The sequence below is a fragment of the Tachysurus vachellii genome, chromosome 18 (genome assembly GCF_030014155.1).
Source record: "Tachysurus vachellii isolate PV-2020 chromosome 18, HZAU_Pvac_v1, whole genome shotgun sequence".
Taxonomy (NCBI): domain Eukaryota; kingdom Metazoa; phylum Chordata; class Actinopteri; order Siluriformes; family Bagridae; genus Tachysurus; species Tachysurus vachellii.
Genome location: NC_083477.1, coordinates 16,483,706 through 16,498,289, shown reverse-complemented (window position 1 = coordinate 16,498,289; position 14,584 = coordinate 16,483,706). Strand labels below are relative to the sequence as shown.

General features: G+C 40.0%; 1 protein-coding gene across 1 annotated transcript in view; it reads left to right on the top strand.

The window, feature by feature from the left end:
- Positions 1 to 6,606: 6,606 nt before the first annotated feature.
- The window catches only part of cacng3b (calcium channel, voltage-dependent, gamma subunit 3b), a 33,100-nt gene continuing 25,122 nt past the window's right edge, over positions 6,607 to 14,584 (top strand). Inside the window, exon 1 of the mRNA XM_060893269.1 lies at positions 6,607 to 7,585. Coding sequence (XP_060749252.1) covers positions 7,375 to 7,585 — 211 coding nt within the window. The 5' untranslated portion in view covers positions 6,607 to 7,374. The remainder of the gene's footprint in view (positions 7,586 to 14,584) is intronic.

The following is a 14,584-nucleotide window of genomic DNA, read 5'->3' as shown; positions in this document are numbered from 1 at the left end:
TGTGCAGGTCTCAAAAGTGGTTTCATTCCTTTTAAATAAACAGTATGTAGCAGGGGAGTGTCTAGGAGGCCTGGGGTGGCATTGGACCCCAATGATATCTGAGTGGTCTGTCAAGACTCAGCCCGGACTTTGGACACGTGCATTTGTTTATGTTTTGTGTCACATGTCTGCCCCGCCCTTGTCTCTTCCTGCCCGCTTCTGCACACCTGTTCCTCATGTGTCTGATTGTCTTCTCTATTTAGTTGAGCCGCGTTGCCTTGAGCAGCCCGGAATCTTCTGTCGTCTTTTGTTGTCGTTGTGTCTTGAGTCCGTGTTCCTGTTCTGTGTTTTGTTTTAGTTAATAAATCCTGTTTTTTTAAAAGCTATCCTGCATTTGGGTCCGTTTTTATTCCCCCACCCATGACAGAAGGATTCCACCAGACCAGGACCCAGCCTGGACCGGCCTACTGTGGGAGCCGGTGGTTTTTTTTCTTGTTGGATTTTTTTTTGCCCTGGACTTTGCGGTTTTGGTGACAATGGTCCACATTTTTCCGGTGAAGGACGCCGCGTCACTTCCGGTTTTCCGTGGAGGACGCCGCCCCACTTCCTGCCCGCGGGGGATGTTGCAGGCCCATGTTTTGCCTCATTGATTTTTTTTTTGGTTTATTTTTGCGCTGTGGAGGAGGAGTTTTTTCCCCGCCCTCCCCCTCTTTCCTTTCCTGGATTCTGAGAGGTGGGTCTGGCCGCGGTGCGTTGGGTGGTGTTCTCGGCCTACCTGCTCGGCTGTGGACGTCGCTCGGCCATCCTGTTCGGCTTTGGACGTCGCTCGGCCCTCCTGCTCGGCTGTGAACGTCGCTCGGCCCTCCTGCTCGGCTGTGGACGTCGCTCGGCCCTCCTGCTCGGCTGTGGACTTCTGATTGTCTTCTCTATTTAGTTGAGCCGCATTGCCTTGAACAGCGCGGAATCCTCTGTTGTCTTTTGTTGTCGTCGTGTCTTAGGTCCGTGTTCCTGTTCTGTGTTTTGTTTTAGTTAATAAATCCTGTTTTTTTTTTTAAAGCTATCCTGCATTTGGGTCCGTATTTATTCCCCCGCCCATTGGTCTAGATTATCCAGTTTTTCTGACTTTGTATTTTCTGCCTTTGACCTGATGTTTACTTGATGTTATTATGTAATTTTGGACTGTTTGCTGGAACTGTTCTTGCATCCACTGTCCAATCTTTATTCCTGACAAAAATATTAAAATTAATGAAATCACATGAGTATGATTCTGAGCTAAAAACATTCAAGAGTTTTGGAGCTATACAAAGCAAAAAAAAGTTTTATTAACCAGAAACAAAGTGAATATTTCTCTGTATACACTCACTGGCCACTTTATTAGGTACACCTTACTAGTACCGGTGTGGTCTTCTGCTGCTGTTGCCCATGCGCCTCAAGGTTCGACTTGTGCATTCAGAGATGCTCTTCCGCATACCTCGGTTGTAACGAGTGGTTATTTGAGTTACTGTTGCCTTTCTATCAGCTCGAACCAGTCTGGCCATTCTCCTCTGACCTCTGGCATCAACAAGGCATTTGCGCCCACAGAACTGCCGCTCACTGGATATTTTCTCTTTTTCGGACCATTCTCTGTAAACCCTAGAGATGGTTGTGCGTGAAAATCCCAGTAGATCAGCAGTTTCTGAAATAAGCCCGTCTGGCACCAACAACCATGCCAAAGTCACTTAAAAGTCACTTAAATCACCTTTCTTCCCCATTCTGACGCTTGGTTTGAACTGCAGCAGATCGTCTTGTCCATGTCTACATGCCTAAATGCATTAAGTTGCTGCCATGTGATTGGCTGATTAGAAATTTGCGTTAACGAGCAGTTGGACAAGTGTACCAAATAAAGTGTCCGGTGAGTGTGTATATACATACATAATTTTTTTTTTTTGGTGAAATACTGTTTGTTTCTGGGATTTATTTTAATTTCTCAACAAGTTCTGAGTTCTGGTGTTTGCTGAATGTGTTTAGTACTTCAGTCTCTAACTAAAAGAGACACAAGTTCTATAGAATCAATAAGGAATTTATAGATATTATAGAAGAAATATCAAACTATGTCATTAATGTGCCTAAATTCCTGTTACTGGAAAAAAAAAACTGTGCCATGATAAATAGATGAGGTAAATGGTGATTGGAATTGCTGTCTTGGAGGAAAGTGGTGTGAGAGAATGATCTGTTCTTCACACAGTGCAGCCCTGAAAGTCACTCTAAGGTGTGACACATACATTTTTCATTTGCTCATTTATTTCCCTGCTCAGATAAACGTGTCAGAATTGCAAAGTAGCTCATTGTCGGTCATCCTTAATGAGGAGAGCAAGCGGCTCATCAAATATGAGAAAATGCTATCAGGCAAAATCGTTGTCATGTCATATTTCAGTGTCGTGTTCACCAGAACCTACACATCAGAATTGGATACAAATGCACAGTGAATATTCATTCATTCATTTTCTACCGCTTATCCGAACTACCTCGGGTCACGGGGAGATTGTGCCTATCTAAGGCGTCATCGGGCATCAAGGCAGGATACACCCTGGACGGAGTGCCAACCCATTGCAGGGCGCACACACACTCTCATTCACTCATGCAATCACACACTAGGGACAATTTTCCAGAGATGCCAATCAACCTACCATGCATGTCTTTGGACTGGGGGAGGAAACCGGAGTACCCGGAGGAAACCCCCGGGGCACGGGGAGAACATGCAAACTCCACACACACAAGGTGGAGGCGGGAATCGAACCCCAACCATGGAGGTGTGAGGCGAACGTGCTAACCACTAAGCCACCGTGCCCCACAGTGAATATTCTAAAACATATTTGAGAGAAGAGAATATAATTTGTATAAAATTTGGCATTTTATATTTGTGAATCATGCCAATATCGTTTATTTGTGGCTCTTGTTTTTTGTTCGATCTGTTATGCTGCATATTTGCAAATTATGCAATAAATGCCATTTAAAAGACTATTTTTCTCAGGGTTTTGAAATGAAATATATTTCAATTTCAGACCAAAAACACTTGTCAGCATATTATGGTTAGCTGTCTCACGTCTAACACATCATGTAGTGTTTTTACCACAGTGTCACACTAAATGTGTAAATCATTTAGTGCTGTGGAAAAAAAAGAGATTTCTGTTCTCCTCGCTTGTACAAACTGACACTTCTCTTGCCACATATAATGCAGTGGTTTGTCTCCGTGGTTGAGGTTTTAAAGGTAAGCAGCAAATGGGGTCAAATTTGGATTTGATTAAACTTTAATTACAGCTACAAGGCATAAATGCTAAAGCAGGACTGCTCTCTCTCTCTCTCTCTCTCTCTCTCTCGCTTTGTCTCTCAACAGTGAAGTGTTTTTATTGCTTAATATTTATATTTCCTTAACTACAACTATGATAAATATCTTCAAACAGGAAAAAGTAATACCCCTCTGTCTTCATATACACTCACCAGTAGGAACACCTACTGGCTCGTTCATGGAATTATCCAGTCAGTAAATGAAGAAAGATCAGAATGGTGAATATTATGATTTGTGACTGTGACAGTAGCATAGCTGTTGAAGCCACAACATCCACTAGTCTTATTCTAGTTCTTTTGGTGAGCCTATGCCCAAATTGCTATGTTGTGCTGATTGGAGCGTAAACCAAAGTTCTGTGATACTTTTCTCAGGAGTTGCTTCAGTTATTCTTAAATTTATTTTAGCCCAAACCAGTCTAGCCATTCTTCTTTAACCTTTTTCATAATCAAGGTCTTTTGTGCCTGCAGAGTTCCTGCTCACTTGATGTTTTGGACTGTTGTGGATAAAAATCCAAGAGGGTCAGCAGTTTCAGCATTCGGCATCAACAATCAAGTCATTGAGATCACATACTCCCCTTTTTAATGTTTGATGTGAACCTTAACTGAAGCTCTTGACCTGTAGCTGCATGATTTTATGCATTGTGCATCATGTTGCCACATGATTGGCTGAGTTTATAACTGTGCCGAAGTCAGCAGTGGTGACAAAGAAAGACTCCTATTTGTATCAGTTATAACCAAAGCTTTCTTTATGGTCTCTAGTGGAACCATCCACAACAATCTCATGTATATATAAACTGTCCATTTGAGTTCATCCTCAGTAGCACAACTGGTTTCCATGTGACGGGATTCCAACCAGTAATAGGGCAGCAGAATGGAACAGGTTCTGAGAGCAGAAGCGGTCAGGATAATTGTTATCTTATCTCAGAAGCCAATAAGAAGTGGTATAATTGATTAGGTCTTATAATAACTAATACATAAAGCAGTGCTGTATTTGGTATAGAAGATATTGATGAAAGAATTATACATGAATGTTATACATTTGTGCTGTTGCAAGTAACATTTATTGCCACACAAATTATAAGTATACATTGCCACATAAAATAAGTAACAATAACCCACGAAATAATCATATCATTTTATTTTTCGCACATTTAAATGTGGGTTTTGTTTTTTTAAGTAACTTACTCCCTGCATGTCCTGGCAAATTAACAGCATTTAAACAGACAAACAAACACTATCAGAGTCTCATATTAGACCAGGCTTTATGTGTTTTAGAAATTTTAGTGATGTAGCACTAAAATGGACAATATTCCTGAAAGATCACCAGACATTCAAGTGTTTCAAACAGAGCCGCAGTTCATTTACATCATGCGCAGAGTGTGAGTCCTTAATGCGATGGTAATCAGTGGATCAGAGAGAACAGCTGTTTGACTCACTATGTGTCACCATGTATTGATGTGTTCGATGCTGACATGCTGAGTTGCCATCCTTCAGGAATTTCTGTAAACATCTGAGGAAATGTTCTGATGAGGCTAATTTGAATCAGCTGCATGAGAAATCAGTTTTCACATTATCAATAAAGGTCTACCTTTCTAAAATACCTACATGCCAACACATTTTTGATGTAATCATTCCTATTTGCACAAAATTCCCTATAATTAATATAACACTGCAGATGTTTGTTCAGTGCTGTTGCGCTTAATGTAAGCACTGTGAGCACTGAGGTGGGGAATTATTTCTTGCAGAACCAGATACCTACTGTGTGGAATTATCACCTACAGCTTTAACATACAATCAGTTTAGGTGGTAAATCATTATGTATGAGGTTAATACAAATCTGAGCCATGTGAATACTCCATATTGACACGCATCATTGTATTACAGTATAGTTGAACCAATGTAAACACTAAAGCTTATTAATGTTGGTGCACAATACTGTACTGCATTAATGACATCATGAAATAATGGTTACAGATTTGACTTGCATCCAGTTTCACTCAAGTAAACACCCTAGGTGGTATTTCAAAAGTGAAGACTAATCCTTGCTGGATGTGTTGATCGAATTGATGTAACAATCTCAACTGTTAATTTAATCATTTAATCAGCTGTTAATTTAACACAATTTTTTGTGCATTTTTTTTTTTTTATAAGGAAAATTTTGGTGACTCTCTGAAGTATGTTTCTCTTCTCCAGAGTCTGATTCATCATGCATGAGTTCATAATATCTTTGCATACGAAGACTTAAGTAGCACTCCGAGAGAGAGAGAGAGAGAGAGAGAGAGAGAGAGAGAGAGAGAGTCCATATGGAATGCCAAACGGTCCAAGAATATGGCAAATCTATATACCAATCTTATTTTTATATACAAATTTAATATACCACACAACATAACTGCTCATTACTAATCATTGACCACATGCTGCTGACCAATTATCAATCATTACTTTTCATTACACATTCAATATACTGATCATCATACGTATATAAAAGGCTAATGGTTGTCTTTAAGAAAAGAATAACAAAATATTGACACAAATAACTCCTCAATGATGAGTCACTTGACAACAAAGCTTAATGACTAATCACAGATCACCTCAATTGGTCAAATGTTCACCAATAACCTATCAGTGGTCAACCCAGGTTAATGACCAATCAGTGAACAGTATCGCCTAATGAGCAATTATTGATCACCAAAAAGTAATGACCGTGCACTGCTCACCAGTACTAACCAATCTGGTTGTGATACATGGAAAAAAAAATGAAATTTCCTGGGAAATTTAAACTGTCTGCCATACAAGTCAGTGTGTTTTTACTGTATAACTAATACGGTATAAGTAGCTTTTACTGTATAACTAATACGGTATAAGTAGCTTTTACTGTATAGCTAATACGGTATACGATCAAGCACATCAATATTAACCATTAATATAATCTATAATATTAATGCGCAGAACTACTATCTGATCAGTACAGTTATACAAAAAATAATGCACACTTTCTGACCAATCAGATTTGAGCATTCCACTGTGTGTGTGTGTGTGTGTGTGTGTATGTGTGTGTTAGTATAAGGAGTTCAAATTAAATATAGTAAACTGTCATATAAGATATGTAATACACGTCCTATTATAAGAAACCAAGCTACTTCCGTTTGGTGTTTTCCAATAGCAGTGCACCAAGTCGTGATTTATTGCTCACTAAACTGCTTGAAATTCTCTACGTGTTTGTCTCTTTTGGCCTTCCATATCAGAGCGCTCCTAAAGCCGCTCATCCTTCTGTAGAGTCACATTTGAGGAGCAGCAGCAGGACAGAAACATCATCATTTCTAACACGGCGCTTGAGGTTAATATCAGCAAACCGTTTTTCCTTTTGGCTTTTAACTCTCACTGAGGGAAACATGGCAGCGTGGGAAAATGACACGGATATCATTTGTCTGTCTGAGACTCGAAAGGAAAACGTCTGCTTTCGTCGGGGGGAAAAGCTTTTCTTGCTGGATTAACAAAGTGAAGGACAATTGTATGAATTAATACATATTTTCATATAATTGTTCATGGATTTTTTTATTTTTTTTGCCGTGATTTAGCACAGAAAACAGAAAAAGCTGCAGATTCGGTATTGTCTATAAATACTAGTCTATTTAAATTGGTCAAATGTTCCATCAACGGCACGTGGCATTGAATGAACTCTTTTTAAAAGAAAAGAAAAAGCTTTTTATGTGTTTTATTGCTTGTTTGTTTGTTTGTTCGTTTTCGTTTTGTTTTTTAATTCTGAAGCCATTTGGAAAATTTCTGATTTAAGTGGAAAGTTGTGGTAGAAACTGAAGAAAATATTCACAATTATGTGCAACGGATCTCCAAAAGGGTCATACATTTCGGAAATCTAGCTACCAGATTAGACAGAGTGGACAAGTTAATCTCTACTAATGACAGACAAGCTGCATCACATCACATCACATCAACATTAACATTAACATCACTGACTATAACTAGCGGCACTATGGTGAACTGATCTGTTATCACATCATCAACGCATTTAGACGTGACATTTGTGTATGTTTGAGTTTTGCATTCCGAGAGATGCTGCTGTGTGACCGAGGAGTACAGATGCTCATCACTACAGTGGGCGCGTTTGCTGCCTTCAGCCTCATGACCATCGCAGTGGGCACAGACTACTGGCTTTACTCCAGAGGAGTGTGTAAAACCAAAGTCAACCATGAAAACGAAACTAGCAGGAAAAATGAGGAAGTGATGACCCACTCAGGATTGTGGAGAACCTGCTGCCTGGAAGGTAAAAGCATTCTGTTTACACCTTGGCACTGCTTTCACCAATTGCTTCAGGCGATCCCTTTTAAAACATTTATTTTATTTCAATCTACCTTCATTCCAGTAAAGATCAATATAATAGTCCTGAGAGAGAGAGAGAGAGAGAGAGAGAATATGTGTGTGTGTGTGTGTGTGTGTGTGTGTGTGTGTACAACATTGTTTCATATTTTCATTACAGAGATGTGGGCGGCATGGTGGCGCAGCGGGTATCATTGCTGCCTCACAGCTCCAGGGTCCCCGGTTTGATCCTGAGCTTGGGATACTGTGTGGAGATTCACTGCATGTTCTTCCTGTGCCTGTTTGGTTTACTCCAGTCAGGTCCATTAGTATTCTCCCACCTCTCAAATGAAGTAAATGTGTAAATGTGCTTGGTGTGGTGTGGTGTGGTGCTCTGCACTGGACTGCTGTCACATCCAGCGTATAATCCTGCTTCATGCCCAGGATCCATCACAGCTCTGGCCAAGATAAAGTCATTTTTGAAGATGAAATGACAGAGATTTTTTCCTTCTGATTTGTGTGTAATTTTTACATAAAATATAAAGAAGAATATAGATGTTAGTACCGTTTATTGCCGTTTAGTACCGTTAGTACCTCTTGTTTTCACTCCTACCTGTACACTTGGTTGTGTATTTGAATCTGTGTAATTTATGCGAATGTGATACTGACTGACAGAAAACAGATTTTACACATGAACACAGGATAGTAATTTTAGGTCGGCAATAAACATATAGGTTAATAGATGTAGAAATGGCATCAAGAAAGAAATAGTGTAGAGTTAAATCTTGCAAACTTACACAATTTTGAAATAATTTAAACGGTTAAATAAACTGGACAGCAACGTAGCATCAGGGTGGGATAGTGAGCTTGGGGTCATATCTCTATGGAGTTGCACATGGTCTTGCCATAAAGAGAGAGAGGGTGTGTGTGTGTGTGTTTGTGCTGCCCTGACTTCCATCCCATCCAGCGTGTATTCCTGCCTTGCACCCAGTGTTCCTCTAACAAGTTCCAGATCTTTCATGAGCATGTCCTTTAATAAAGCAATTACTGAATTAAAGTTATTTATACAGCAATAAAACATTCCAATGTAACATTTATACCAAGAGATTTGTATTAAGGATACTATCAGGAGACTACAAATCTGCCCATTGTCAATGCAAAACACCTACTAAATGTAAAGCAGACACCGTTTATAAGACTGATAGCTGAGTCATTTCATCAGCACTACTTTATGCAACACTCAATTCCAAAAGCATAAAGCAGCCTGCAGCACGCAGCTCTACACTTTATCAACTTTAAAAGCAAATGTAATAAAAAGAAGTTGGATATATTTTATATATTTTTAACCAAAAAGTTGTAATGTAGCTTACTAGCTTATTTTACAACAAGAACAAAAAAAAAATCCCAGTTGGGTTTTAGTCATGACTCGAGAACTAATACGTCAGCTCAACCTTGGAGCGAAGGGTGATTCATTCTCACACTGTCACAGCACATCTTCTAGCTGGTCCAGCAGACACAAACATGCTTATCAACCCAATAATGGCTAAAGATAGCTAAACAGAAAATCAGGCTTCATAAATGCACAGTTTTGGAGTGGAGGTGAAGATGGTAGCCATAACAACAGACTTTATATGAGAAAGGTCAGAAACACACAGAGGCAACTGATTATTTGTCTTAATGCGAAACTTGTTCAAGGCTGATGAACTGGAGGCTGTAAAATCATTTTAGGATTTTTTAGTTTCCTGACTGTGGCGTGTGCTGCTGTTGAATAAAACACCTTTGGAGCCATCGAATAAACGAGGCACAAATCTTTCATTTCTGCAGGTCCAGTTCTTTAGGTCATATTGCCATAGTGCTGACATTCATTTAGGTGTTTAACATAAAAAGTGTCAGTGCTGAACATCCATGAGCACTGTATACATTCACATACACTGTGTACTGGCTTGACAGAATAAACCGCAAGGCAGATTTTGGTTCGTTAGGTTTAAAAATATTTTGAATATTTTCAAATGGTAATTACAGTATAACTTGTTTTTAACTCGCCACCGCCTTGAATTTAAACACATGCTGATGAAAAATGACAGAGAACATGGTGTTTGTTGTAGAAAGACTTTTTGTCAAGGGCTCAAACACAGTGGGTTGCATAAATTCTATAGTCTTTATATTTGTCACGAATTTGAGATGTTAAAACGGCCAAAAATACACACTTCCGTAAAGCTTCTACTGACAAATAACTAAAATAGGCATGACTTTGTATTGTGACCTACAGTCATAAGTGATTATGATTAACAGGTCAGCACTCTGCTAGTGATATTTCAACACATGGGTGTGAAAATAGGGGGAAAAAGGCAGCTGGAATGTCCAAACACATCAGAAGCCTTCGTAGCTTTGCGTAAAAATTGAAACCATTTAACAAATATTCACTGGTGTATATGTATATTCACTCAGTGTACCACCTACGACAAGAACTCGGATGACAGCATGCCACAGTCACGTCTAAGACATTTTAGATAGCAGAGTAAAGGAAAAAATCTTTTCTGAAATTCGTGGAAGTGTTTCATTCTAGAGATGAGGTCTGGATTTACTGTAGCTTTGACATGCAGGACACGTTTATTCTAAAATAAACACATTTTTTAAAGGCGCTAGTCAGTGTTTGGGAGGATTTGTACCTCCTTTAATATGTAGCTCAGACCTCTGAATGAGACGATTAAGCATGATCACACAGGCTGCATGTTATGGGAAAGAATCTAAAAGTTTGCTAATGAAAAAGAAAAGGCTTTCTGAGCAAATCGGACAAACCAGAAATGCTGCTGAAAGAATTCAGAGGTCAGAAGAGCGTAGGTTCACTTTTTGGTCTTTTTTGTCATCTCAGGTGGTTTTGCTTTCCATTGTCACCTCTGTCCTGTTAGGAATCTCTGAAGATAACATGACAAGCAAAGAATCTCCTGCTAATATACATTACATCTCAGAAGATTCAACAAGGCTACCTCCAGACCACTTTTCTTCCAGGTCCGTTATTTTATAATTATGAAAAGTGAGACTGAAAATGACACGAACTGACATGTAATAACACTAATGATGCATAATAATATATAATTTATGGTTTTGTCTCTCTAGTTATCTGTCCCTATCTCTGTAACAGTGTATGTGTGTGTGTGTGTGTGTGTGAGAGAGAGAGAGAGAGAGAGAGAGAGAGAGAGAGAGAGAGCAAGAGAGAGATGGAGAAGAGTGTGATTAATGCAGTAGGTCTCAGGGGAGTGTGTTTAGGGGAATCGAGTGGGGGGTGCAAGGGAATAAGGGAGCGAAAGCACAAAGAACGAGTGAGGATAAGAGAAATCCGCCCTTGGGGAGAGCACAACCTGTCACACACACTCACATCACTCACTGTATACATACACACACACGCATACACACAGACCCACACGTCACCTTGGAAACAGGCCTCTCCCGCCTAAAAGAGACTGCGAGAAACAGAAAGAAAGAACGACAACAGGAGAGTGAGAGACAGAGAGAGACAGATATTCATCCTTCTGCTCACCAAGGCTTATCAAGAAACAAATTCTGTTGGCTTTTATAGTGTCTTCTTCACACTCAATGTCACCTCACGTATAATTTCTGAGGGAAACACACCCATAATCTGAATGTCCACAATACCATTAGGCAGGAGCAACGTGAATGTCATGATGTGGAGATGCAGAGATGCACGAAGCATCATGCGGAGCGGCTATTAGGTGGGATGGACGGCGGAGAACGGCAGCAGCAATCATCACAAACACTTGGGAGAAGTGCACGGCAAATCTGAAGACCACCATTATCAGAAGAGCATGTGAGCTTCACTGTGCATGCTAACTACATCGGATACAATATATTAGCCAGATATCTAACATCTATCAAGAAAAAAATATAATGTGAAGGAGACGTAGTGACATAAAATATTAAATGATGCCACAGAGCACAATTTCAACTGATGAAACCAATAATGAAGCAGCTGCAGCTAAATAGATACAAACAGCTAAAGAACTACAGCAAAAACACCTACAGATAAACAGCAACAGCTAAACAGCATTAGCATCACCATGGCTGGCTGACTCACGAATCCTTGTAGAATTCCTCTGGGATAAGATAAATAGGGATTTGAGATTGGCAACTGAGGGTAATGGAGCTCTATAAAGACATGTCAGTGGTCAGTTGTTCAAGTTTATTGGGTTTGATTTTGTAGCACTTTGTGTGGTGTTTAATCTAGAGCTTTTTTTTGTCTTTCAGGTTTCCAGTGTCACCCATTAGTCTAGGAATCTGGATCTCATTTCTAACCCAGTGATATGGTTTTGTTACGGTTGACTCTGTGATGGCTTTGTTAGTTGTTTTTTTTTTTTTGGAAGCTGGGGAAATGTTAGATGAAAACTGATAACTTGATATTGAAAAATCTTCCCTGAAGCAGCAAAATATGGAACATAATAACAAATGGTGGATCAAGGCCTGTGGCAAACAGCAGACAGTGAGAGTCAAAGAGTAAACATACAAATGCCAACAAAAAAAAACGAAAGAAAAAGCTTAGAAAAAACAAACATCTCTGAGCGTCTATGTGGGAGCCATACACATTACAGGTAACACCACTATGGAAACACACATCAAGAAACTCACATTATTGTGTTGGTACTGTACATTTATTGAAATAGGCAAATTTCCTAGAGCCTTGAGGTTGATATGGGTTTTGAGTGTCTATGTTGTCCAGGTAGCCAAGATGCTGCCAAGGTAATAAAACCTGCAGAGATTCCTAACAAGCTTGTGAATTGAGGAAGAAGTGGGTGTAGAGCTGTCTCTGATACACCTCTCAGTATCCAGGAGTCATCCTTAGCAAACCCCTGTAAAAGAATTCACACTGGAGAATCTTATCTCATACACAAAGCAGCTATATTGATCTCCCACTCAGTGGAAGCAGTGGCAGTGGTTAGTGTGGGTGGACTTTAATGATGGTCTGGACGATCCATTCAGAGATATTTTCCAGATGGATTTCAACCATGAAAGTATGTCTCGTGGGCTATGACATGCCACCCACAGGTGAAGGAACAATTATTGGGACTTTTCTATGGGGGTGAACAGTGTGGTCAGTAAATAGGGCTGTTCAAACAAGCAGAAAGATTTCAGTGGTTGACATGTTAGTTTTTTATGAATACAAGACTGAGGACCTTTAGCTGCTAGTCTGAGTCAAATCTTGTGTCTGAGTTGATATTTGAGTCAGGTTTCCAGTCTGTTTGGAAAAGTCTCAGGTGTCTGAGTTGCAAGTCAAAGACAAGTCTCATGTCTCTAAACTGTACGTCTAAGAGAAGACTCAAGTCTTTGTGTTGCAAGTCTAAGACAAGTCTCATGTCTCTGAACTGTAAGTCTAAGAAAAGACTCAATTCTTTGAGTTGCAAGTCTAAGACAAGACTCTGAGCTGCAATTCTAAAGTCTCAAGTCTGTGAGCTGCAACTCTAAGACACTTCTTAATTCTTTGAGCTGCAAGTATAAGACAACTCTCAAGTCTCTGCGCTGCAAGTCTAAGACAAGTCTCAAGTTTCTGAGCTGCAAGTCTAAGACAAGTCTCAAGTTTCTGAGCTGCAAGTCTAAGACAAGTCTCAAGTTTCTGAGCTGCAGGTCTAAGACAAGTCTCAAGTTTCTGAGCTGCAGGTCTAAGACAAGTCTCAAGTTTCTGAGCTGCAGGTCTAAGACAAGTCTCAAGTTTCTGAGCTGCAGGTCTAAGACAAGTTTCTGAGCTGACATCTGAGTCATGTCTTAAGTTTCAGAGTTGATAGTTGATCTTTAGCTGAATCTTTGGGTCACATCTCACATCTAACAGGTCCAATTTAAGTCCCCACAAGATGAAAACTGTCAAATCTTTCAAATCACACACACACACACACACACACACACACACACACACACACACACACACACACAACCTACCAGACAGGAGTAGTTTCACTGCATGATATCGCTAATTACCTTTTTTGTCTCCTCTGTGTTAAAACCCTCACATCTGGATGGCAATTAAATTAATATGAAAGGGACTATTCTCTTCAGTTGTTTTGTGATCATATTTTCTAAAATCTCTGCCGACATTAGATGACAGTGTTACAACTGCCCATTCATGTATTAGGTAGAAAACTAAGCACTGACTGATATTGTGGTATGAAGCAGCTTTATACACAGAGCTGATATAATAAGTGCTTTAATCAGCCTTAGGGATCACACTCTTCTGACTGACTTATAGCCTCCCAATGTATGGGCTGTACAGAGACAAAGATATACAATCCATATCACATATGTTGTGGAGGGAATTGGATACACACAGGCAGCTAAATGAAACAATTAGCAGCATTTTCCCAATGCAAGAAACAGCATCTGGCATAATTAACACACACCAGTGTGTCCATCATTGTGTCTATCTGAAAGAGACTAAAAATATTAATAATGTTAATATTTTAATAGGGGGGCACGGTGGCTTAGTGGTTAGCACATTCGCCTCACACCTCCAGGGTCGGGGTTCGATTCCCGCCTCCACCTTGTGTGTGTGGAGTTTGCATGTTCTCCCCGTGCCTCGGGGGTTTCCTCCGGGTACTCCGGTTTCCTCCCCCGGTCCAAAGACATGCATGGTAGGTTGATTGGCATCTCTGGAAAATTGTCCCTAGTGTGTGATTGCGTGAGTGAATGAGTGTGTGTGTGTGCCCTGCGATGGGTTGGCACTCCGTCCAGGGTGTATCCTGCCTTGATGCCCGATGACGCCTGAGATAGGCACAGGCTCCCCGTGACCCGAGGTAGTTCGGATAAGCGGTAGAAGATGAATGAATGAATGAATGAATGAATATTTTAATATTCAGAATTTATGAATACATTAGAATACAATGTGGGTCATTTTTAAGCAAGGAGAAAAACACATACGTGTCCAGTCCGGATTAAAATAAAAATCACAGATGTACACAGTAATTTT